Genomic DNA, 27,222 nt, shown 5'->3' with positions numbered 1-27,222 from the left:
TATCTTTTCATACATTTAACATATGTTCATTAGGGTGGCCCAAAAATGCATTGTTAAAAAAAATTTTTGTGGAAAAAGCAAGAAACCCCCGCAATTTGTTCCAATGCCAAAAAAATTGATACATTAAAAAAATATTAATATTAACACGTGCCACCGATCATTTCAAATTTCCTATGTAAAATGCATGGGAGAAATTTAAATTTTCGAAAAATCTGTTACATCCTGTAAATTTTTAACCTTTATTATTTTTTTCTCACACATAAAAACACATGCGTACAAATTAACCAAAAAGGACTTCACTATGTAACATTAAACAGACTAGACAAATTTCTAGGTAATCTCTTTTTAAAAAAAACTTGTTCTCTCACAACTTTATTGCTCACAGATGACACCGTAAAAAGGGCAGTTTCATATTTCCTTTTTTAACGGTCAACTCTAACCTTGCTAAAAAGGAAATGCTTTCTCGAACAAAAATCAAAAGTTTTTCCAAATGTTAAAGGAAACCATAAATTGAAATATAACCTCTGACCCGATGACTAAAAAACAGTCTTTTTGGGAACACCGCTGAGAGCAATAAAGAAAACAGACACTACACATGAACACAAAATACTTTTAAAATGAAAAACAAATTAAATTAATAACTGAAAATATTAAAAATTATCATGAATATTTTTTATCGTAAAAGAGAAAACATCAAGTATTTTAATAATAAGAATTATATCTTTTTTTTCCTAAAAATTCTTTTTAATAATAAAACTTAAAAGGCATAGTAAATATTGACTAGATAATTTTTATCCTGTTAAAGCTTGATATTTTCCGAAAACTATTACAATAAATGCAGTAAATATCTGGAAGCTATAAATCTTAAGAGAGATATAGAATTTAATATCTCAAAAATTGTAAATAACTTTCTCTCCAGTATTTAAAGTTCTCATAGACGTATTCTACAATGCCCTTTGTACCACAGTATCGTAAATCATAAGATTCAAAACTTAAGTAAAGAACCTACGCACCGACCCTAAGCAATATATATATATTATACACTATAGTAAATACACCTGAAATAATTTCTAACCCTAGGTGTATTCCACGTCAGTTCAACACAAAAAATTTTATTAGGTTTTGGGATTCGGTTGAAATTAAGTAGATTATATCCTCTGGTGGTAATAAATAAAATCCCCAAGCGATTTTAAAAAATTTCAAAAATTGGCAAACATATTGGATTTTTAATTTTTTTGTACTTTAATGAAAGTACGAGTTTTTATTAACCCTAGAACTAAAATATGATTTTTTTATAGACTAACGAAAAACTGAGGTGGTTTGGTACCCCAGATTTGAAACAATTGTAAAAGGTTACCTTTTTTGTAATTTTTTTAATTTCTCAACAATGTGGCTAATTTGAAAAAATTAAACGGATTTTAAAAGGTAAATAAAGAAAAACTGTAAGACCTCGGAAACTCCCCCGTAAAAAATAGAAACCTCCTTTGTAATAAATAATTTTTATTCTATTTTAAAATCATTTAACATTTGTATATATTGTAAATAATATTTAAATTTTCAAGTTGCCTTAATCAAAATAAAATTGTCTCTATTTACCTTTTAAAATCCGTTAATTTTTTCAAATTAGCCACATTGTTGACAAATTAAAAAAATTACAAAAAAGGTAACCTTTTACAATTGTTTCAAATCTGGGGTACCAAACCACCCCAGTTTTTCGTTAGTCTATAAAAAAATCATATTTTAGTTCTAGGGTTAATAAAAACTCGTACTTTCATTAAAATTCCATTTACAATCGTGCGGCATTAAAACTGAGCGCTACAGGGCTATGCGAGGATTTACGTTTTATTTTTTTTCTCAAAAACTACTGGCTGTCCCACGATGAAAATTTTAGGACAAGTTCAACACATTTATGGCTACAAATTGTAAAAAAATGATCAAAATTGAAGGTAGCATATTTTTTCTATGGCTTTTCAAAAAATTAAATTAATTTTTTAAACAAAAAATTTAAATAATTTTTTTAATTTTAATTTTTTAAATAAAAGTATATTTCAATACGAACAATTTAAGAGGTCATAAACTAAAATCCGTTAAGAACAAGCAGAGATATATATTTTTCAAAAAAAAGTACAAAAAAATTAATAGTCTAATATGTCCGCCAATGTTTGAAATTTTTTAAAATCGCTTGGGGATTTTATTTATTACCACCAGAGGATATAATCTACTCAATTTCAACCGAATCCCAAAACCTAATAAAATTTTTTGTGTTGAACTGACGTGGAATACACTCCAAATTTCTGGTCAAAAAAACGAAAAACAACAAAAATAATAAACTTAACTAAATAATAGAAAAACAGTAACCAATTAAAAATAATAAATTGTAAATAAATAGAAAATTACAAAAATTACTATTCACTCTATTATTAAATAAAATAACCAAGAAGGTTTTAATATAGTAAATAACTAAATTCTTAAGAATTAAAATTTAATAAATACTAATTATTACTCATAATTATTAAAACAACAAAGAATAATAATTATTATTGATAAACAATATAAACAATACCTAAAATAAGTAATTAATCAAAATTAAATAAATAAGAAACATCTACGAAAGATTAAACTCTAAATAAAATTAGTAATTGTTATTTAATAAACATTAAACAATTTGTAATTATAAAAATTGTAAAATAATTAAGATCAACAAGTTAAAATTATAAACAAAATTAATTGTTAAACAACAATTTTAGAACATGACCCTAAAAATTACGATAAAATTATAATTCAAAAAATTATAAACAATTAAACTACGCTATAAAAATTAATGTAAAATTATTATTAAGTAGATTTATAATAACATTTTGTAAAAATCCAAAAACGTGAAATAATATCGCTACTTAACTTAATATCAAAAGATAAAATCCTTACTCTCTAGAAATAGACACTGACCTAGGGTACGTCCCCTTAAGTCACAACCTACAATAATGGGATGGGTCTCGAAGGCCCAATCCTAAAACGACAGATAAAAATTTCTTTGCTTTTCTCCATTTTCTTTCTACCATTTTCTTCCGGAAAACCAATCCTCAAATTATCCATCCCCTTTTACCATCTCTCTAAAAGTATTTTCCTAAAATTTAGAAACTCCCAAAAATCCTAGTGGGGACAAACCTTTAAAAACAGCATTTCAAGAGGATGGCATGTCAATCTCAGTATTCATACACAGTTCAATACAACTCAAACTCAGTTCTCAATCTAATTTCCAAGTTCAAGTCTTTTTGAGAGACGCATGCATATCCCCTAATCGCCAAGTCGTCGAATGATCAAATAGTCGAATGCTAAGTAATCGAATAGACAAAACGTCAAATGCTAAAAACATCGAATCGGCATTTAGTCAAATGCTAAAAACATCGAATTGTCAATACGTCGAATGTTCAAAACGTCGAATTATCAATTCGTCGAATGTTAAAAACATCGAATCGTCAATACGTCGAATGTTCAAAACGTCGAATTATCAATTCGTCGAATGTTAAAAACATCGAATCGTCAATACGACGAATGTTCAAAACGTCGAATTATCAATTCGTCGAATGTTAAAAACATCGAATTGTCAATACGTCGAATGTTCAAAACGTCGAATGATAAAAACGTCGAATGCTAAAAACATCGAATGGACAAAACATCGAATGCTAAAAACATCGAATCCTCATTTAATCGAATGCTAAAAACATCGAATTCTCAATTCGTCGAATGTTTAAAACGTCGAATCGTCATTTAGTCGAATGGTAAAACCATCGAATAGTCCATTCGTCGAATGCTCAAATAGTCGAAACGCCATCTGTTCGAATTATCAAGTAGTAGAATGGTAAATTTGTCGAATGTTCAAAACGTTGAATCGTCATCTGTTCGAATTGCCAAGTAGTAGAATGGTAAAGTAGTCGAATGGACAAAAAGTCGAAACGCCATCTGTTCGAATTATCAAGTAGTAGAATGGTAAAGTTGTCGAATGTTCAAAACATCGAATCGTCAAAAGATCGAAAAAGTTCTATGTTTTAAGTTAATGTCTACTGAAAACAAAGAAGTTTTTCGAACTTTTGACGATTCGATGTTTTTAGCATTCGATGAATTGACAGTTCGAAGTTCTAAGCATTCGACGTTTTTATCATTCGACGTTTTGAACATTCGACGAATGGAAAATTCGATGATTTAAGCATTCGATGAATTAACAATTCGATGTTTTTAGCATTCGAAGAATTGACGATTAGATGTTTTTATCATTCGACTAAATGACGATTCGATGTTTTTAGCATTCGACGTTTTGAACATTCGACGTTTTTAGCATTCGACGTTTTAAACATTCGACGTTTTGAACATTCGACGAATTGAGAATTCGATGTTTTTAGCATTCGATTTAATGAAGATTCGATGTTTTTAGCATTCGACGTTTTGTCCATTCGATTACTTGGCATTCGACTATTTGATCATTCGACGACTTGGCGATTAGGGGATATGCATGCGTCTCCACTTTCCGTATTATCCAAGCTGCACCTCGGATAATGCGGATTGGTCAGAGTGCAACGGGTGCCTCGGATAACCCGGAAGCTCGGATAAGCGAAGGTCAAATAAGCGGGATTCTACTGTATTGACAATTCGATTTTTTGAGCATTCGACAAATTGATAATTTGACGTTTTGAACATTCGACGAATTGAGAATTCGATGTTTTTAGCATTCGATTAAATGAAGATTCGACGTTTTGAACATTCGACGAATTGAGAATTCGATGTTTTTAGCATTCGATTAAATGAAGATTCGATGTTTTTAGCATTCTACTAAATGACGATTCGATGTTTTGAACATTCGACAACTTTACCATTCTACTACTTGATAATTCGAACAGATGACGTTTCGACTTTTTGTCCATTCGACGAATGGACTATTCGATGGTTTTACCATTCGACTAAATGACGATTTGACGTTTTGAGCATTCGACGTTTTGAACATTCGACGAATTAAGAATTCGATGTTTTTAGAATTCGATTAAATGAGGATTCGATGTTTTTAGAATTCAATTAAATGAGGATTCGATGTTTTTAGCATTCGACTAAATGCCGATTCGATGTTTTTAGCATTCGAAGTTTTGTCCAATCGATGTTTTTAGCATTCGACGTTTTGTCCATTCGATTACTTGGCATTCGACTATTTGATCATTTGACGACTTGGGGATTAGGGGATATGCATGCGTCTCCTTTTTGAAAGTAATACGTGTTTAAAATACAAGTCTCACATCTTAATATTAGTGTTAAAAATAATCAAATTAAATTCAAGTTATTCAGCAATTTTATCGAAATCATAAATCGATATATTATAGAATTGATCAATCGATACTAATAATCGATATAATACAAAAATTCGAGTTATTTCACGTTTTGGAAACAGCAACTACCAGTATATTTTATAAAATAAAAAGTGAGTAAAATTAAGTTAACGTTTTTCTTTATTAAATTCATCTTTCTCTTCTCAACTTTCTCAAATCTTGTCAAAATTTCCCAAATCCGAAAAGGAAGGTTCTACGACTGAGAACTATAATTTTCAAATACCTTTTTAAAACTATTTTTGAATCCTGAATTTGTTACCTATGTTATCGAAAGCTGTTATCTTACTTTCTTGTGTTCGATGATTTGCTTTCATACCTTATAAATTAATTTCCGAAAATCCTAAAAATCATTTCAAAACAAAATAAAACTCGAAGTGTTCCGAACTATTAAGCGAGAGCTTAGGTTCAAATCACACACATAATTCCATTTATTAAATATTCATTTATTTAATAAATTAAATTTAAAATAATTATGTTTAGTCCATAGGACGTAACAAATCAAAATCATTCGCGAGGGTTTCAAAAAAGTTAACAATAAATTTCTAGGATTTATAGAGGGCTCTCTGGCGAGTAACTTGACCTATATAACTTTAAATTTTGACCACCCCAACCCTCTACAGTACTACTTAAAAGTTACCCCTATTTTGGATATTTATAACTTAACGTGTTTTTGCGGTATAATATTGATTTTTAAACGCTTTTTGTCGGATCTTGTGTTTACTTAGTATGCAAAGTATTCTGAATTACTTTATAATTTAGTGTTAATTGTTTAAATAATTTGTTTAAACAAAAAAATTTTTTAAATCTATTTTTATGCACTTTGAGAAACAATTGTGAACTCCAAGATAAATTAAGTTGTCTCTAAAACATTTATTAATGTTTTAAATAATTAATTGTTATTTAATTTCCATTTATCGTAAAATTACTCTAAAAAATGGTAAAAACTTCTATATCGTCCGTGCGGTTGATATACTCGAACAGTTTAATTTTCGCGATGCGTTAAAAATGCTATTTTAATCGTTATTTCCGTGGTTAGTTTGTTTACCTTATTGTTTGTTTACATTTCACAACTTGGACATGCTCTTAAGTTATTTTCTTAGGTTCACAAAAAAATTGTACACTATTTTTTACCCGATAGTATAAAACTCTCAGGAAAGTTTTTCACTTAGGGGAAAAATGTATTATTGGTATTTCGATTCCCGATTATTAGGGTCATTAAATTTAAATGAATATATATTTCATGCTGAAAATTCAATACTCCTACTAATTGCAGAATAAAATAACAAATCAACATTACTTTACGTATATTGGAAATTCATCAGAGGAATGTCATAAAATTGAGTAAACATTTACCTTAGAGAAATTCTGCATGTATGAAAAGACAATGGTGTTTAAAATCTAAAAAGAAAATAATTTGTCAATAATTTATCTTTTGAAATTATTGTTTAAACAAATTGAAATTATTTGAATAATTATTATTAATTAATTGATAAAATTGTTTATATACTTTATATAGTTAAACGTATTATTAATAGGAAAAACCATTTACGAAAATTGGAAATTAAATAACAATTAATTATTTAAAACATTAATAAATGTTTTAGAGAAAACTTAATTCATCTTGGAGTTCACAATTGTTTCTCAAAGTGCATAAGTATAGATTTAAAAAATTTTTTTGTTTAAACAAATTATTTGAACAATTGACATTAATAATTATAAAGTAATTCAGGGGACGCATCAATCTTCCACAAATCTCATTTGACATAATAACAAGTAACCGAAATTCACTTCGCCGAATCACCAGTTGCCATAAGCTATATTTATTAGAATTATTATTTAATCTAATTTTCATTTTCCCGATGATTCATTAGCTCTAATTTTTTATTTTGAAGATATATTATTTAATAGAGAGTTCGTTAGCCCGAAGAAAAATTTGACGTTATTTCCATTTGTCCAATTAATTGTTTGGACTTATTTTCGATTTTCCGATATTTCAAATGTTATAATTCCTATTTTTTAAAATCATTAATTAAAATTTGTTTTTTTATTCGAAATGCTTTATTTAACCTAAATATCAATTGCTCTAAATGTAATGAGTTAAAAATTTTATTTAATCGAAATGTCATTCGTTATAATTACCATTGTCTCGAATAATTATTTACCAGTATTTACTGTTTACAGAATTGTCATATAAACTATATCCTATTTGCTCTAATGTTTATTTAACAGAAATTCACTTACCTCGAAGTAGCATTCAGACGAATGTTTATTTGTCAGAAAGATTATTTAACATAATTTTCGTTTTGCCGAAACTTTATTTCACCTAATTTTAAATTGTTATATTAATTGTTTAACATAAATCTATTTCTACCTTATCTTTATGTGACATTGTTCTTTTATTCGAATTGTCAAATCATCGAATTGTCAGTTCGTCGAATGCTCAAAACGTCGAAATGTCTATTCGTCAAAACGTCGAATTGACAAAAATTCGAAAAAATTGTTTGATTGAAGTTAAAATTAACTTAAAACAAACAAATATTTACTTAGATCAAACAAATTTTTCGAATTTTTGTCAATTCGACGTTTTGACGATTCGACGAATAGACATTTCGACGTTTTGAACATTCGACGAACTGACAATTCGATGTTCTGAGCATTCGATGATTTGACAATTCGAATAAAAGAACAATGTCACATAAAGATAAGGTAGAAATAGATTTATGTTAAACAATTAATATAACAATTTAAAATTAGGTGAAATAAAGTTTCGGCAAAACGAAAATTATGTTAAATAATCTTTCTGACAAATAAACATTCGGCTGAATGCTACTTCGAGGTAAGTGAATTTCTGTTAAATAAACATTAGAGCAAATAGGATATAGTTTATATGACAATTCTGTAAACAGTAAATACTGGTAAATAATAATTATTCGAGACAATGGTAATTATAACGAATGACATTTCGATTAAATGAAATTTATAACTCATTACATTTAGAGCAATTGATATTTAGGTTAAATAAAGCATTTCGAATAAAAAAATTAATTTTAATTAATGATTTTAAAAAATAGGAATTATAACATTTGAAATATCGGAAAATCGAAAATAAGTCCAAACAATTAATTGGACAAATGAAAATAACGTCAAATTTTTATTCGGGCTAACGAAATCTCTATTAAATAATATATCTTCAAAATAAAAATTAGAGCTAATGAATCATCGGGAAAATAAAAATAAGATTAAATAATAATTCTAATAAATATAGCTTATGGCAACTGGTGATTCGGCGAAGTGAATTTCGGTAACTTGTTATTATGTCAAATGGAATTTGTGGAAGATTGATGCGTCCCTAATTCAGAATACTTTGCATACTAAGTAAACACAAGATCCGACAAAAAAACGTTTAAAAATCGATATTATTCCGCAAAAAGACGTTAAATTATAAGTATTCGAAAAATGGGAAACTTTTGGGTAGTGCTGTAGAGGGTTGGGGTGGTCAAAATTTAAAGTTATATAGGTCAAGTTACTCGGCAGAGAGCCCTCTATAAATCCTAGAAATGTATTGTTAACTTTTTTGAAACCCTCGCAAATGATTTTGATTTTTCGAAAATTGAAAATTTTCCCATGCATTTTACATGGAAAATTTGAAATGATTGGTGGCACGTGTTAATATTAATATTTTTTTAAATAAAAAAACACGTATTAATTTTTTTTGGTATTCGAAAAAATTGTGGGGGTTTCTTGCTTTTTTCCACGAAAAGCATTTTTTGGGCCACCCTAGTATACATTTTAATCTATTTTAATGAACCACTTCTTACCAGGTTCTTATAGTTTTCTATCCATGAGTTTTGATTGAATATCTATCAAATTCTTTCTAAATGAAAATCTAATATTTCTCTATCCATGATTTGGATACAAATTCTATCAAATTCTATGAGTCGAAAATTCTTGTAGTTTTCTATCCATGAGTTTGGATTAAAGACCTGTCAAATTTTTTCCACATGAAAATCCATTATTTCTCTATCAAAAGGTTTGGATACAAATTCTATGAAATTCTATGAGTCGAAAAATCTTATAATTTTCTATCCATGAGTTTGGATTGAAGACCTATCAAATTTTTTCCACATGAGAATCCATTATTTCTCTATTAAAAGGTTTGGATACAAATTCTATGAAATTCTATGAGTCGAAAAATCTTATAATTTTCTATCCATGAGTTTTGATTGAATACCTATCAAATTCTTTCAACATGAAAATACTATATTTCTCTATCAAAGATTTGGATACAAATTCTATCAAATCCCATGACCCTAGATATCTTCTAGTTTTCTATTCATGAGTTTTAATTGAATACCTATCAAATTCTTTCAACATGAAAATCTAATATTTCTCTATCAATGATTTGGATACATTTTCTACCAAATCCTATTATCTGAAACGTCTTATAACTTTCTATCTATGAGTTTTGATAAAATATCTATTAAATTTCTTTCACATGGAATTTCACTTGTCATGTCAAATTAAAAATCAACAAGCTTGAGTTTGGAATTTTCAACTCCAAATTTATATAGCAGAGTGAAAGATTAATGTCATCTTGGTTTAATTTGAATCGGGGATGCATTCTATTTGTAATTTCAAGTTTAAATTTAAAGAGTTTGATTAATCGCGAATTGGAATTAATTAAATTGTCATTTTCGCCAATTGTTATTTTTGCAAAGAATTATTATTGCAAATTTACATTTTTACAAATATTTATTTTAGTTAACTGTTATTTTCAAATTTGTTATTTTTGCAAACTTGCATTCTTCGCAATTGACAGTTTTACAAATTTTTAGATACTTTGCTAATAACACAAGCCTGCAAAAAAATAAAAATTTCCGTTGTCTGAGATCGAGAAGTCATTTCCCGCAGTATTTGGTGCGCTGAATCCGAATCTGGCAACGAAAACCTCCCATCACGTCAGGATTTTGAGTAAAGTGGGGGTAAATTCCCAAAAATCATGATTTTCGCTGGTTTTGTAAATCTCTACCGAGTAAATCCGACGTACTAGAGACTTGTCATAGGAGTCAAATTAAAGCCTGAACCCTGTACTTTAAGAAGATATAGCGATATTGCTAACAACAAACTAAATTAGCCGTCAAAAATGATTTTTTTAACAGTTGTCAAGTATAAAAATTGACTGACACTGTCCGCAAATAAAACTATTTGAGAAATTATTGAATTCTCTTAAAACTTGTTACTCAGTGGTTTTTGGGGTCGCTGATTACGAATATGTTGTCAGCTTATTAAAATTCAAAATGTCGGATCCAATATGGCGGACTTATTTTTCAAAATTGATCAAATTCACTTAAATCTTGTTACTCGGGGGTTTTTGGGGTCGTTGATTATGAATCCAACTACAAATTTTTTTATTTTGACATCATATTTGTAAGCAGCGACCCCGAAAACCCCAAAGCAATAAATTCTAAGCGAATCCAATCATTTTTTGAAATAGTTGTATTTACGGACTGTGTCAGTCAATTTTTATGATTGCCAACTGTTAAAAAAATCATTTTTGACGGCTAATTTACTTTGTTGTCAGCAATATCGCTTTATTTTCTTAAAGCACAGGGTTCAGGCTTTAATTTGACTCCTATGACAAGTCTCTAGCACGTCGGATTTACCTGATAGAAATTTACAAAAACAGCGAAAAACATGATTTTTGGGCATTTACCATACTATTTTGTCAATAGTAGGGTCCGACCAGCTCAAATTTTTTAAAAAGTTTCGTTGATTTTCTAAAATGTTAAAACTTTTATGAAAATCTGAAGTTCACAACAAAACAATATAACACTTTTAACTATTTTTTTGAAATTTTTGTTATTTTTTTTGCATTAACAAAATATTACAAAATTTAAAAAAAAATTAATAACTCAAAAGCCGTTTACAATAAATTAATAAAACTTACACTTTTTATACAAAATTGTTCACTCTTTCAAAAGAAAATATTTGCATGATTGTAAATTTAAAAATTCCATATTTTTAATAACAATTTTATTAACAATTTAAATTATTTATGTGTTCTCTACCCCTCCAAATGCAATGAAACTCATAGGAAGTATACTCAGTAGTCTCTTCCTTAAGCCCTTAATAAAAAATTTGGTATTTTCAATTTGGAATGGGAGCGTTCACAAATGATGTCACGCAATTTTTTGGGATTTTAGACCCCCCTCCCCCTGTCACACAATTTTATGCAATTTCACATGTAAAAGTACATTGTGTTACGTTTAGTAGAGACCCCCCCTCCCCCCAAAAACGTGACATCATTTGTGAACGCTCCCAATGTACATATAACAAAATTTTTTATTAAAAACGCGCGCCAACCCCACGCTTTAAACTTGTTTTATAAGGTTTCTATTTGACGTAAAAAAATTTTCTATAATGAATTGATTGGTTTTTTAGTAAGGAATGCAATAATATTAATTATACTTTGATAAATTAAAAAAATTTTGAAAAAAACCGTAAAAACCCAAAAAAAACACCAAAAAATTGCAAAATTGACTTTTTTCACAAAAAACGTTGTAGTTTCTTAAAAATTTGACTAATTTAAAAACTATTTTAGGTTTTTAAAGTTGAATAGAAAAAATTAGTTTTTGTATTAGTTCCAAAAAACATAATTATTTGAACATCTGAAGTGAAAGAAATTAAAGACAATTGACGAATAGTGAAAATCATAAAAATGAACTATAAAATGGACTTAAACAATTAATATTTACTAGAAATGGTGTTATAGATTTAAAATTTTACAAACTTAATATATCTGAATACATTAACTTAAAAATTAATAACTTATGAAATGATTCTGTAAATTAATATTTAATCAAAGTTTTAATTATCAATTCTTAATACCTCTAATATATGTTAAAATATTATTAACAATATAGAATTTATAATTTAAATTTGACTGACATATACTACATTTTTCTGTATTAGAATTTAATTTCTGACTGCAGACAGAGCACAGAAATTTTTAATAAATCTTAACTCAAATTCCATAAGTTGTTACAAATGCAGAATGTCTATTTTTCATAAAAATAGAATTTTTGTATAAAAATGTTTCTTTTTTATAAAATACAACTTTTTCATGCATAACCTATCAATTTATACTTTATTAGATGATTTTAACTAATTAAAAACGATTTTTTAAAAAAATTTGAATTTACTTATCTTGACAATTTTTCTAACGTTAGGGAGTAACTGGGGTGTCCAGACACCCCTGACGTATTTTAGCAGAAGATAGAGCTCTTTCTAGAGCAAAACTTTTGGCGGCACATACAGGTGTCAAAAGATAGAGGTTTAAACTAAATTATCAACGGGTTTTGAGCGTAAAAAAATTATTGGTTAAGCCATGGGAATACTTTGAATTTTGCTTGGGGTGTCCAGACACCCCAGTTACTCCTTCTAGGGTTAAAGTTAAGATATTAGATTTAATTTGATGGGTGCACAATTTTATAAACTTTTATTTAAAAAAAAATTTATTAAAAACAAATAATATTTGTAACTTCTAGACTGAATTTTCCACGACAATCAAATTTTTCCCATTGTAGAGTGGACGCGCGTTTTTAATAAAAAATTCGTTATGTACATTCCAAATTAAAAATACCAAAATTTTTTAGTAGGGGCTTCAAGAAGAGACTACTGAGTATACTTTCTATGAGTTTCATTGCATTTGGAGGGGTAGAGAACACATAAATAATTCAAATTGTTAATAAAATTGTTATTAAAAATATGGAATTTTTCAATTTACAATCATGCAAATATTTTCTTTTAAAAGAGTAAACAATTTTGTGTAATCAGTGCAAGTTTTAATTATTTATGGTAAACGGCTTTTGAGTTTTTAATTTTTTTTAAATTTTGTAATATTTTGTTAAGGCAGTAGTCTCCTTTAAAAGGCGAAAAAAAGCGTTTTTTCAGGAATTTTTTTGAAAGGGAAGGAAATGATTGCGGTAAACAAAATTTTTTGGTGATATTCAACTGTATTTGAACTTTATAAACCAACTTTTATTTTAAAAAAATATTTAAATTCTTCTTAGTAACAACGATTTTTGTGGAGCGCTGCAGTCTGCATTTTTAAATCGGTGCCGGTGATGGAGGTCGTACAATGCATCTGAAACAGTCAAACCAAATTTTTTTTACTTTTTATAAGTGTTTTTTCTATTTGAACTAAAAAAATACCGAAGAAATTAAAAAATTCCAAATTTTTTCGAAGTTTGAAAAAAAAGTTCACTTTAAAAAAAAACAATTCACTTTAAGGTGCACAAAAATAGTTTAAATAATACTTTTGTCCAACTATTTTAGATCAAATAGAAGATAATTTAATACTGAAGCAAGAACACTTTCATTTTTGTCAATCGGACAAAAATTCTTTTTGCTATCACCGGCACCATTTTCTATGACGTGTGAAATTGAAAAATCGAGAAAAAGCGATTTAAAGTTTTAGGTCCAAAAAATACAATTTTTAGGATACTTGCACTAATTAAATTTTAATCATCTATTCCTGGCCCATATAGTAGTTCTTCTTCTTCTTAAAAGAACTCATTTTGTCGAAGGTTTTTTTCTCGTCGAGCTGTCCGAGCCTCCTTACTCGAAAATGACGAGCGCCGGTTTTCCCTCGTTATGCGCTCCGCATCGATATTATCGGCAAAAGTTTTGCATTGTTGCCCGATAATAATATCGAGCAGCTGCATAGTGGTCAGCACAGATGCATAGGCCTCGTTAAAAATGCCTGCAGCCAAATTTGCCGCTATTTTGACGATTTTAGAGTCGGTATTGACGTGTTTTGGGTTTAAGCGCTACGCAAGCAAATTGAACGCTTCGTTTGAATTTTGAGTGTGTGTATACACCTTTTCAGGTGTATACATGGTAATGCAAGGTTAGGTAAACAATAGAACGCATCAAGGGGCGGAACGCGCGCGTTGGGGTTTGCCCGAGCATTCACACGTGCTCGATTTCAAAAAACGGTTAAAAGTGTTTTATTGTTTTGTTCTGAACTACAGAGCTTCATAAAAGTTTTAATATTTTAGAAAATCATTGAAATTTTTTTAACACAGTTGAGCTGATCTGACCCACCCCTGGTAAAAATTTCAGGTTAATTCCGGATTAAATACGGACAGATTAGTAGGGATTAGTCCGAAAATTTTACAAAAAGGTCTGAAAATGATCCGCGCTAGTCTGATATCAATCCGAACGAAAACCTGAATCCGAAAACACTCCGGAGTAATCCTGAATGCCTACGAATTCAGTCCGCTATTAGTCCGCAATAATCTGAATTTATGGCCCGTGAAGAATACTTCTGAAATAAGTACGGAATTATCCGAAATCAATATGTAAAGAATACGGAATCAGTCCGCAACAATTCGAGTTTAATCTAGTTAAAAATCCTTAATCCGCAAAATGTCTGGAGCAATCCGAACTCTGTAAGCACGAAATACGGTATTAGTCCGCAACAATTTGAAATTAAACTCATCTAAAATAAATACGAAATTATCCGAAATCAATATGTAAAGAATATGAAATCAGTCCGCAATAATCCGAATTTAATTTAGTTAAAAGATTTAATGCGAAACAAATATGGAACAATCCGAAATCTGTATGCAAAGAATCCGGTAATAGTTAACGTCAATCCGAATAATATCCGATCAAACCACCCCAGTCCGAAATAAGTCTTATTACCCGTGTGGAAAAATTTCGGGGCAGTCTGGAGTCCAGTGAATTATTATAAATAAAATTTTCAATGAATTTAATTAAAAATTCTAAAGAACTTAGATTTTTGAAAAATGCCTAATAATTCAAATTCTCCTGAAATTAGATAAATTTTTTAATATATTGTATTTGATTAATTATTAAAAATAATTTATATGTAGAAGAATTTTAGTTAAAAACACTATAAACAATTGAGTGTTGGAGAAGTTACAGATTATTGTAGAAATTTAATTATTTTCAAAAGTATCAAAATTCTACACAGAAATTCAATTATGTTTAAAATTTTTTTTAAATTTTCATCAAAATTTCAATTATCTTTATAAATAATAAAATCGTTCTCTAAAATTCAATTATTTTTAAAATTTTTAACAAGATTCTTGTCAAAATAAAATGTAAGCAAAAATTTAATTACTTTCATAAATAAAAAACCTTTCACAAAAATTCAATAAGTATTTACAAATTTTTTATAAGTTTCTTCTCAATAATTCAATTATTTTTATAAATAATAAAATTCTCAGAATTCTTTTATTATTAAAAATTCCTTAGTTTATCTTAGAATTTCTTAATTATCTTTAATACAATTTTAATCGAATTCTTCGATAAGTGTATAATTGAGGCGTTCAGTCAAATAACTCGATCTTCGATCGGCTGAAATTTGTGAAGCCAGTCAATGGCATGAAACATAGGGGGAAAAAAAATTTCAAAATTTCGATATTTTAAAAACGCTATCTTAAAGAAAATCAAAAAGCACAACTTTTTTCTTATTGTCATTTTTTTATAGAACGATTATTTTTTACAAAAAAAAATAAAAAGTGAAAAATTTTTATTCTGAAATTTAATGAAATTTTAAAACATAAATCGCATTATCTACTACAAATATAAATGAATTTGATTTCAATTTGGTATGTATACTCATTAGGGTCTCCTGAAACTGAAAAAGTCTTAAAATTTTGAAAAATTATTCATTGTTTATATTTTTTTTTATTATAAATGATGACGTGTCAACAATGAAGCTTTGTAACTTTCAACGAGAAAAAGTATGCGGGGAAGTTTTGAGTTCAGCAAAGTTGCAGTGAGAAAGTTGTTCCTCAATATTTAAGGAAGTTTTTTGGAAAATTTCAAATAAATTAGTTAACAAACAAAAAAGTTATGTAATTTTTAAAGAATGCGCGCGCTGCGCGTTGACTTCAATGTTTGATACGAATATTTCATGTTTTTTGTAAATGTTTTAATTTATTTGAAAACATCCAATCTATTTAATAGGAAAATATTACGTAGACAAATAATGTATATATTTAAAAAAAGTACAAATTTTCTCAGTATATTAAATATTGTGTGAAATAATTGTAAAAATAAAAATTGCTGAAAAGTATAAATATATTTAGTTGAACAAAAAAAAATTGTCAAATTTTTTAATGTGCTAATTTTTGTAAACAAATAAAATTATTATTATTCAAATAATAAAGCATGGAAATAAATGAACTGCATAATATGTGAGTGGTAAAATTGTGAAAATAGACATATTTCACGTGAAATATGTCTATTTATTTATTTATTTATTTTTTTTATTTATTTTGTTTTATTTAAATAGACATATTTCACGTGAAATATGTCTATTTTCACAATTTTACCACTCACATATTATGCAGTTCATTTATTTCCATGCTTTATTATTTGAATAATAATAATTTTATTTGTTTACAAAAATTAGCACATTAAAAAATTTGACAATTTTTTTTTGTTCAACTAAATATATTTATACTTTTCAGCAATTTTTATTTTTACAATTATTTCACACAATATTTAATATACTGAGAAAATTTGTACTTTTTTTAAATATATACATTATTTGTCTACGTAATATTTTCCTATTAAATAGATTGGATGTTTTCAAATAAATTAAAACATTTACAAAAAACATGAAATATTCGTATCAAACATTGAAGTCAACGCGCAGCGCGCGCATTCTTTAAAAATTACATAACTTTTTTGTTTGTTAACTAATTTATTTGAAATTTTCCAAAAAACTTCCTTAAATATTGAGGAACAACTTTCTCACTGCAACTTTGCTGAACTCAAAACTTCCCCGCATACTTTTTCTCGTTGAAAGTTACAAAGCTTCATTGTTGACACGTCATCATTTATAATAAAAAAAAATATAAACAATGAATAATTTTTCAAAATTTTAAGACTTTTTCAGTTTCAGGAGACCCTAATGAGTATACATACCAAATTGAAATCAAATTCATTTATATTTGTAGTAGATAATGCGATTTATGTTTTAAAATTTCATTAAATTTCAGAATAAAAATTTTTCACTTTTTATTTTTTTTTGTAAAAAATAATCGTTCTATAAAAAAATGACAATAAGAAAAAAGTTGTGCTTTTTGATTTTCTTTAAGATAGCGTTTTTAAAATATCGAAATTTTGAAATTTTTTTTCCCCCTATGTTTCATGCCATTGACTGGCTTCACAAATTTCAGCCGATCGAAGATCGAGTTATTTGACTGAACGCCTCAATTGTCCTGGAATGTAAAAATGCCGATTTCGATAAGAAACAGTAAATATTTGCTAAAAATTGGTAAAAGCAAAGTTTGACAAGCGCGACTGAATTTACCATGTGAATAAATGAACTGGTAAGTTTAAATGGACGAAATGGACTAAAAGAAATCTATTGTTACCGACAGAAAGTTCCTAGAGAATTGTGGTTAATTCAACAAAACAATGAAATTTCATTATTTAACATTCTCTAGGAACTTTCTGTCGGTAACAGTAGATTTCTTTTCGTCCATTTAAACTTACCAATTCATTTATTCACATGGTAAATTCAGTCGCGCTTGTCAAACTTTGCTTTTACCAATTTTTAACAAATATTCACTGTTTCTTATCGAAATCGGCATTTTTACATTCCAGGACAATTGTGCTTTCAATTTATAATGTGTACTCTGGTCATGTGATTTTAATTTTAATGCTAAAATAAGACAGTATTCGGCGGATGAAAAAAAGATTGAGTCAAACGTCCCAATACGGTTTTTACTCGAATCCGTATTGGCTCAGAGCTTCACTCAATTCCTAAACGCTCCACTCAATACTTCTTTTTTTACTGGGTAATAATTAATATGTGTAACTTGTATAATTATTTTTTTATTAACATTCACTAAATTGTCCGGACTAACTTTTGACTGTTTCAGACTAATTCCGGATTCACTAGTTAAAATTAACTGATTAATTTCGGACTTCTTCGGACCAACTCCGGTTTCACTAGTTGTTCACAAACCGTATAGAATTCGAATTTTTCCGGATTAATTTCCGGTGACAAAAACCTGACCATAAACCTCATTGTTTCGGACAAATTTCGGATTAGTCCGAAATCTGTCCGGTTTTTTAACCAGGAAGTCATTTTGCGAATTTTAATTTTTACGAATTTTCTGTTTTTTATTTCGCTTAATGTTATTTTTTGCAAATATTTGCAAAAAATTACAAAGCGGTTAAATGTCATTTGAGCAAAAATTTATTAAATATTTAATTAATATTTTTTACATACTAGCATATATTGCAAATCTCTATAAATATTTTAATTTCTGCTTGTATTTTTATAGGTACTTACAAAAATTATAATATTTTACATAAACTTACGTTTTTTAAATTTGCAGTTTATATAGACAGGTCGAAAAATATTTCTCACGTCGATTCAATAGCCGCGGTCGTTATAAGCGTTTAGATAGGTAGGTCATAGGTGCGGGGTTCGATTCCCATAGTGTACAAGTTTTAATTTAATTCTTCCAGTTTAATTAAAATGTTTGTATGTTTGGAGTGTGCTAAGAATATAATGTTATTAATGGTCATCAGAATCTTTTATTATTTTTTCCACAAATATTTTATTTCAAAACTATGTTTTCAATTGTAACCACCTTTGATACAATGAGAAAGAACTTTCTGTCATTTTTCGATATAGGATTTGATAGAATTTAAATCAAAAAATCTTATTGGATTGGAAACAATTTTTAATAATCAATTTTGATAGAATTTGATAGGACTTTCTTTGAAATCAGTGGGACAACATGGGACAATTTTCGGATAGACAAAGTATTGATTTGGATAGATTTTCTATTAAAAGTACGTGATAGAAACTGATTGTAATAAATTGTTGAAAATTTTGGATTCAGAAACACGATTGAAATGGAAAGAAATTTTTTTCTTTACATTTCTATCAAATTTTTTAAACAGGAGAGCGATAAAGAGAACGTTTGCTCAGTAACTCGGTCGGAAAATGTTACTGAACTTTATATAGGGTAACTGCTCCAGTCGTTGGCACCCTTAAGGCCAAATTTTGACTTTAAGAATTATTTTAATATTAAATGTGAAAGAAGCTATCAATTATCCGAATCAATTTTAAATTAAATATCTTAAATAAATATCAATGAGCTCATAGATTTCATATGTATCGACAGCACAACTGCCCAAATATAGAAACCTGCTTAATCTGAAAAATATTTTCGAAATTAATTAATAATATCAAAATTATCAAAGAACTCAGAAAAACGGTAGCATGGTGGGATACGAGCCCACGACCTTTCTAATGCCGGTAGACTGCTCTGACCACTGAGCTACATGCGTTATCGTGTAATAATGTAGGAAGGGATAGTATATGTCATGGAACTCGGAGAGTCTCGGGGTGCATGTAGCTCAGTGGTCAGAGCAGTCTACCGGCAATAAAAAGGTCGTAGGCTCGTAAACCACCATGCTACCGTTTTTTCTGAGTTCTTTGATAATTTTGAAATTATTAATTAATTTCGAAAATATTTTTCAGATTAAGCAGGTTTCTGTATTCGGGCAGCTGTGCTGTCGATACATATGAAATCTATAAGCTTATTGAGATTTATTTAAGATATTTAAGTTAAAATTGATTCGGATAATTTATAGCTTCTTTCACGCATTTAATATTTAACTGCCGAATGATAAATTCACTTTCTTTAATTTTAAATTATTTTAATAGATAAAAGCTAATATTATATAATACTTATAGTAATACACAGTAAAAACAAGTGTCTTAATGTAAGACGTTTTGTCCCCACTTTTAAAACATTTGAGGTGTTTTATCTCAAAATTATTATGGTAAAACACTTCAAATGTTTCAAAAGTGGGACAGAAACGTCTTACATTGAGACACTGTTTTTACAGTGTATATGTATTCAGAATTTAATGAAGAATACGATAAAATGATCAATCTTGAATAAAAATAAACTGAAACTTTTAAATTATCTAATAATGATATAATGACACCAATTTCCAGTCGTTGGCACTCATACATAACCTTTAAATTTCTTATGTATCAAACAAGCAAATTAAAATTTTTTTTATTTTGTGATTAATCAAGGATAATTCATTATAATTTGAAGTAATAAACAAATACAAAAAAATATACTTATATATAATTCAATAATAAGTGTATATATCATTTTTCAAAGAGACTGAAATTATTGACTAGACGTATAAACATTGCTACATAACCTCACTTTTCATTGCAAAATGAGGGGTGCCAACGACTGGAGCTTGGTTAAAAATTCTGCTTGTCTAGTCGTTGACATATGTGTGTGCCAACGACTGGAACAGTTGCTTTTTTAAATATTTTTATTGGCACCCCTTTGAAATAAATATGAATTAATAATTTTTAAGACAAGATGTGTTAATTATCAATATTTAAATATTCTACTAAAACATTTGCAAAGAGAAAAGCAAATTTACCCACTTCTAATAATAATAATAAATTAAGTTCAAAAATTTCAGTTTTCTTAAGATTTTTATTAGAAAAACTGAAAATTTCCTAACACGTTGAGAATGATATTAATTTAATTTTTTTAAATGCAAGTAAGTAATTACTTCTAATAAGTTATATACTAGATTTTTGTAAAAAATGTTGGAAATTTTAATAATCATATTCAAAACATGCTAGATTTTTGCTATATCTTGTTATTTAAAGAAAACCTAAGAGGGGTGCCAACCACTAGCGCAGTGCCAACGACTGGAGCTGTTACCCTAAATACCGATGCATGTTTGAAACAAAATTATCATTTCAAAAATTTATATACTTATAATTTTTAATTATTAACTTTTTACAAAATGTATCTAGAAAGATGCAATTTTTTCCTAATGTTGATATTTATCAAACTTTATAAAAATACCGTTTAAGATTGAAAATAAAAATATTATTTTAACTAATTATTACTATTATTAGAATTAACATGACTTTTATTTCTTTTCCTCAGTTGCAAGCCGATATAGTATGTGTAACCATAACAAACAAATATTTAAATTTAATTATCAGAAAGCGATATTATTTTAAAAATCATTAGCTCAAATTATAATATCTTATGAGTTTGACAATGAGTGTAATTTATGTATCTTATAAACTTCACATAATATTTTGCTTTTATTAATAAACTCCCATTTTGTTTTTTAGAGAAAAAACCTGCAACGAAGAAAGGTACATACAATTAAAAAATTATATAATTAATTAAAATAAATATTTGCATAAGTCGGAATTTTTACATAATTGAGGAGAGGAAAACTGAAAAAAATCTGTCCTGAGTACACTCGAGCTCAATAATGCCTTCTTCGGGCGTAAGATAATCTGAGCGAAAGATTTGAACGTCGAGGACTTGTTTGTGTAATCGAGACTTCGAATTAAGATGTTCCGTAATTTCCCTTGACTATGGTCAGAGAGGGACATGCAGATACGAGTACTTCTAACAAAAGCCGGCTTCGGACCGCAAATAGGGGGAATCTGGGGAAATTTGGAGAATATACAAGGGGTTATCAGATATGTAAAAACCCGAAAAGGGTATACATAAAGAACAATAAAAAAAACTATAAAACTTGCAAAAATATTACAAATTACACAATTTTCTCTAATCTGAGATTGCTTTGTACATATTTTATTCTAAAATTTGTTAAAACGGTTACTTGCAAGAAACCGAAAATTTAATCATTATTAAGTGTTAAAACATTTTGGAAATACATCGACTCTACGTGAAAGTTCTCGATATCCAAATATTGTGCAACTTGGTGATGAAATTTGTGATAATGACAATGATATAAGTAATCTTTTCGCAAAATTGAAAAATAGTTTTTTTAAAGAGTTATAAAACTCTCTGTATACATCCAGGGCTATACCCTTAGAACGGAAATTTGAAAATTACCTCTGAGATATCTACTAAGTTTTTGGGGTCGCTGATTACGAATCTGAAGTCAGATTTCAAATATTTTAAATAATTGATTTTAAAGCAGAACAAATTTTTAACAATTTATTAGATTGGCTTGTATTAATTGAAAGTTGCACTAAAATGTAAATAATTAATTAAAATTTTGTAAATATACACTACCGGTCAAAATTAAGAGACCACCCATTTTCAGGCGAATGAAAAACGTTTTAAAACATAAGATTTATTGAAACTAAAATTTTTTTCTGTTCATTTTTTGATAGATGATAAAATTTTGAAAAGAACAAGATATTTCAGAAGTCGTTTGGCCAATAATTCATTTAGATATTTTTAAAAAATCGTCATTTTCAATGTTTTTCAAAAATTTGAATAACTTCTAGAATAATGAACGCTTTATAATGATCTTAGGCTTATTTTGAAGGTCATTTGTTAAACTATAAGAATTACTTATAGGCATTAACGTGTAATTTTTTTCTTAGAAAATGCAGGCCGTCAAACTTGAACCAAAAAAATTCAAAAAATTGGGAACAATTTTTCTGTACTAAAAACTATTCTAGAAAATATATAAAACATCATATAGTGTAGATTTTTTAAGAAAATTTAATTAAAAAAATACGTTTGAATTTTAAAAATTATTTTTTGTTAATAAGAATGTTCCTAATTTTTTGAATTTTTTTGGTTCAAGTTTGACGGTCTGCATTTTCTAAGAAAAAAATTACACGTTAATGCCTATAAGTAAATCTTATAGTGTAATAAATAACCTTTAAAATAAGCCTAAGATCATTGAAAAGCGTTCATTATTTTAGAAGTTATTTAAATTTTTGTAATACATTGAAAATGACGATTTTTTAAAAATATATAAAAAAAATATTGGCCAAATGACTTCCAAAAGATCTTGTTCTTTTCAAAATTTTAACATCTTTCAAAAAATAAAAAGAAAAAAATTTTAGTTTCTATACATTTTATGTTTTAAAATGTTTTCCAATCATCTGAAAATGGGTGGTCTCTTAATTTTGACCGGTAGTGTAAAGGACGTGCCTGTAGTTAGCCTACACAAATTGTAGTTTCTAGAGCCTAACTACGAAGTTACAGTACGACTTAGACTCCAATTGCTTCGATTTTTTTTGTTTTTTTATTTCTTGTTTTTTATATTTTTTTATTATTTAAAAAAAATATTTTTATTAGAGCTGTGCAAAATTCGAACCGAACCGAGTTTAGTTCGGTTTTGAGGCGCCGAAATGTCGAATGTCGGTTTTTCGACATTCGAACTGGGCGACTGAAATGTCGAATTTTAGAATTCGACACTTTAGCGTGCCAAAACCGAACAAAACTCGGTTCGGTTCGAATTTTGTAGTAACTCGAATGTCGAATATTCGACATCCGAACTGGGTTAGTTCGAATGTCGGTTTTTCGACATTCGAACTGAGCTAGTTCGAATGTCAAAAAACCGACATTCGAACTAAGCTAACTCGAATGTCGAATTTTCGACATTCGAACTAGGCGAAAAAATTCGAACAGTTCGGTTCGAATTATTTTGCACAGCTCTAATTTTTATATGTTTTTTGTAGTCTTTTTCTAGATAAATGACTTTTAAAGCAGGTATTAATTATTTATTGAATGAATATGAATGATAAGATCTGCATTTTAAAATCTCAAATTTCATCATCTACATCTGATTGTAGATCTTCTTCCTCAGATAACTCTATGTTATGTTTAACAAAAGTCGTACTTCGTTAGGATAAGGTAGTTGACTTTTTTGTTGAAGACGTGCTTTCAAACGAAAACTTGATAAAAGGGAATCAGAAGTGTCCATAGCTCTATAAAACATATCTTCGAGATTTGCCAGTCTACTGTGTTTTCTACTGTGATGAAGTCTAAATTTTTTATAATCTTTATTTCTCGCTTCGGAGCCTTCTTCTCCAAGCATACCTACTACTCCCATCGAGTCCCCAAGAACATATCAAAACTACCTCAAGGTCAGTACTTCTATTTTCCAGAATAAACTGAAGTAGAACATTTAGTGTGGTTTAAAAGTTCTTGACGTGATACTACAAGCTACTGTTTCTCTAATCAGATTATAAGAAGGCCAAATATATAATAAATCAATCAATATCACTTTAGACAAAGTATAACATTTACATTTCGCACAGTATTGAGGAATCACTGATAATAAAAGCAAAGCGTGCATAAAATTTGTAAAATTCGTTTTTTCGAAAACTATTTTAAAATCCGCAGCAAACCGCACATGGAACTTATTACGTTTTTAAGACGTCCTATACATGTTCTATGTCTTGGCCATTAGATGTCTTTAAGATGTCTAAAAGACGTCTTTTTCATTCAACATTTGAAAATAGAAAAATTTTCATTAATAGAAACTATCATTTTCTAAGTTCAACTTGGACTTAGAAATTTATGAATGTGAAATTCATTGGAATTTTTCTAAGTTAAATTCATTTTATTGACAAGTGAGATCGTTAACTCACATTACCATCATTGTCCCTGAATTTTCCGCGGACAAAAAGGGACGTCTTTAAGACGTCCCTGTGCCCACTGGGTAATTAACTATATAACTACCTTCTTATGCTTAAAGATACTTACCAGAGATAGTTTTAGAAAAGATAACCAAACAAAATTGTATAAAACTAACAATTTAATATTTCACCAACTTTTCTCTACTTGTTTTCAGAAAAGTTTCTTAGATAACTTTCTGCAAGTTAACACGGAAAAGTAAAAAGTGTAGGTAATTTATATGTCTAGGGAAGCTAACGGGAAAGTAACCATATTAGCTACAGAACTTAACACGGTTAGTTTCCCGCAAAATATGGTGCTATGTGGGAGGTTACTGATTCAATCTGTTGTATAAAAATATGAGTTACCGTACCTTAGAAATTTTAACCTCTTATTTTTTTTGTGTAATGTAGAAAATTGAATTTCAAAATTTTAAGTTAAACAACGCTTGCATGATGAAATAATAATTTCTCTTTTGTTTCTTTTATAGGAAGATGATGCAAGCGGTGTAAGTCTAACCAAATTAATCAATTCTATTATCGGTTCATTTGTTAAAATCTAAAAAGTATATTTTCATTTTGTCTCTCATCATGATTTTTACAATCAGCTTTAAACAATAAATTTAAAATTACAATTCTAAAAGTGCTGCAATGATAAAGCTAAAATTTTAATGTTCCCTTCATAAAAACTTTGTTTACTTATAAAAAATGTTTGTTTAATGAATATTGTAAATTACACTACTTTCCTACATTATTATAATTTAAGGAAAAGTGACACCTTTGACCCGACAAAAATTGATTTCATTTTTTTGCTAAAACGATACTTTATGATGTGTAGAATAGAAATTATATCATGAGAAGTAATTTCGAAGTTACTCTGTGTGAAAGAAATCGAAATTTGCAGAAGGTGTCCAACAGTGATTCGAGTGCTTTTTAGCGCTTTCGGATATTTTTTTATCGTAGCAGCTCAAGAATACTGAAGACAGCATCAAATTGTTCGAAAGGATGAAAATGCTAAGGAAATATTGATGTAGAAAGTCACTTATATGATGCAGGCAACGTAGATTAACAGTGGTTTCATTTTTTATATTTTCACATTACAAAAGTTTAAATGCGTTTTTCTCGAAATGACGTTTTCAAATCGGTGGACAATCTGACTGGAACAGTTTTGATCGGATTGTTTTCGGCCAAAGCGTTTTTAGTTCCTTATTTAATAATGCTTTAGAGTGCGTAGCGGATATTTTTGGTAATAGATTTTTTGAAAAGTTTTTGCTCTAAAAATCGACTTTTTTCTTCAAACAGCTGCCAAATACACAAAAATTAATATTTTAAAAATATCCTACGTGCTCTAAAGCTAAATTTATTACAGATTCAGAAAAACTTTAAATTTTTTATTTAGATTAAACGGTCTAGCCGGAATCTTGTCCACCGATTTGTACTGCAGAGGAACGAGACCAACTTTGGCGCCCTCTATAGACAACAAATTGAAACTTTTTTGAAGTATAAATAAATTTTCGTAAACTTAAAATGTTATTAAATAAAGTCCTAGAAACCTTTTATTTACTTTATTACTGTGTTTTAAAAAATTCACGAATAACAGGTGCAAAAGGCACCTCAAAGGTGTCACTCCCCTTAAAAAATCGAAATACTTAAACTTGATGAATTATATTCAAAGACTGACGATTTTTTATGCTATAATGAGATAAACAATTTATTTTTTCTAATTTCATTTTTAAACATACAAGAACATTATTTTAAAAAAATAATTTTTCTATTTCTTATGTTACCAAATTGATGCCTCCCGTTGATACAATGCTTTTTAAAAAAGGAATGCAAGATCATTATTATTCAACTTTTAGTAAGGGAAGTGTTTCGGTTGTGGGCACTCTTTTGTTTTTGCCTCATAACATTTGTCCATGTGCATATTATACAAATATATGTGTACGAATTTAAAGCTAGAGGTCTAAGGTGACTGCCAGTGAAGGAATTAAATTAATTCTTTTAACTAAAGAAGTTTTATTAAATATTTAGTGAAATGGAAATTTTATAACAAAAAAATTTTTGTACCCGGTTGTGGGCACCCTTGAAAAATCCGCTAAAAATGAAAAAATATTAAAGGAAACTATGCTCATCGCTAATAAAAGCATAATGCTTGCATGTGAAGTGGCTAGTATGCAAACCATAACGCACTTCTAATGCACTGAACGACTATATTAATCGGATTTAATGGAGTTTGCGGCTGTCACATTCCTTGGCAAAAAGTTTAGATAGATGAGACAGTAGTCCACATCATTGTCAGATGGTAGAGCCTCCTTAACATTAAGGTGCCCACAACCGGGAATGACAGTCATTTTTTAAAAAGACCAACACATTTTGTGATGCAGG

General features: G+C 28.3%; 1 protein-coding gene and 1 long non-coding RNA gene across 4 annotated transcripts in view; both read left to right on the top strand.

The window, feature by feature from the left end:
* LOC122509328 overlaps positions 1 to 21,564 on the top strand; it is a 30,137-nt gene extending 8,573 nt beyond the window's left edge. The window contains exon 3 of the long non-coding RNA XR_006302352.1: positions 21,377 to 21,564. This is a non-coding gene — a long non-coding RNA (uncharacterized LOC122509328). The remainder of the gene's footprint in view (positions 1 to 21,376) is intronic.
* The window catches only part of LOC122509309, a 72,883-nt gene that overhangs the window by 10,349 nt on the left and 35,312 nt on the right, over positions 1 to 27,222 (top strand). For 2 of the 3 annotated variants that reach the window (XR_006302344.1, XM_043623292.1), the window contains exons 4-5: positions 21,571 to 21,594; positions 25,329 to 25,346. Coding sequence is in view for 2 of the 3 variants with exons in the window: in XM_043623292.1 (XP_043479227.1) it covers positions 21,571 to 21,594; positions 25,329 to 25,346 (42 nt within the window). In the remaining variant the exon portion in view is untranslated. Of the gene's footprint in view, positions 1 to 21,570; positions 21,595 to 25,328; positions 25,347 to 27,222 lie in introns of those variants that run through there. The other variant, XM_043623275.1, reaches the window with a different exon arrangement.

Source organism: Leptopilina heterotoma, unplaced genomic scaffold, assembly GCF_015476425.1.
Source record: "Leptopilina heterotoma isolate Lh14 unplaced genomic scaffold, ASM1547642v1 Lhet_115, whole genome shotgun sequence".
Lineage (NCBI taxonomy): Eukaryota > Metazoa > Arthropoda > Insecta > Hymenoptera > Figitidae > Leptopilina > Leptopilina heterotoma.
This window is presented reverse-complemented; position numbering and strand designations above follow the sequence as displayed.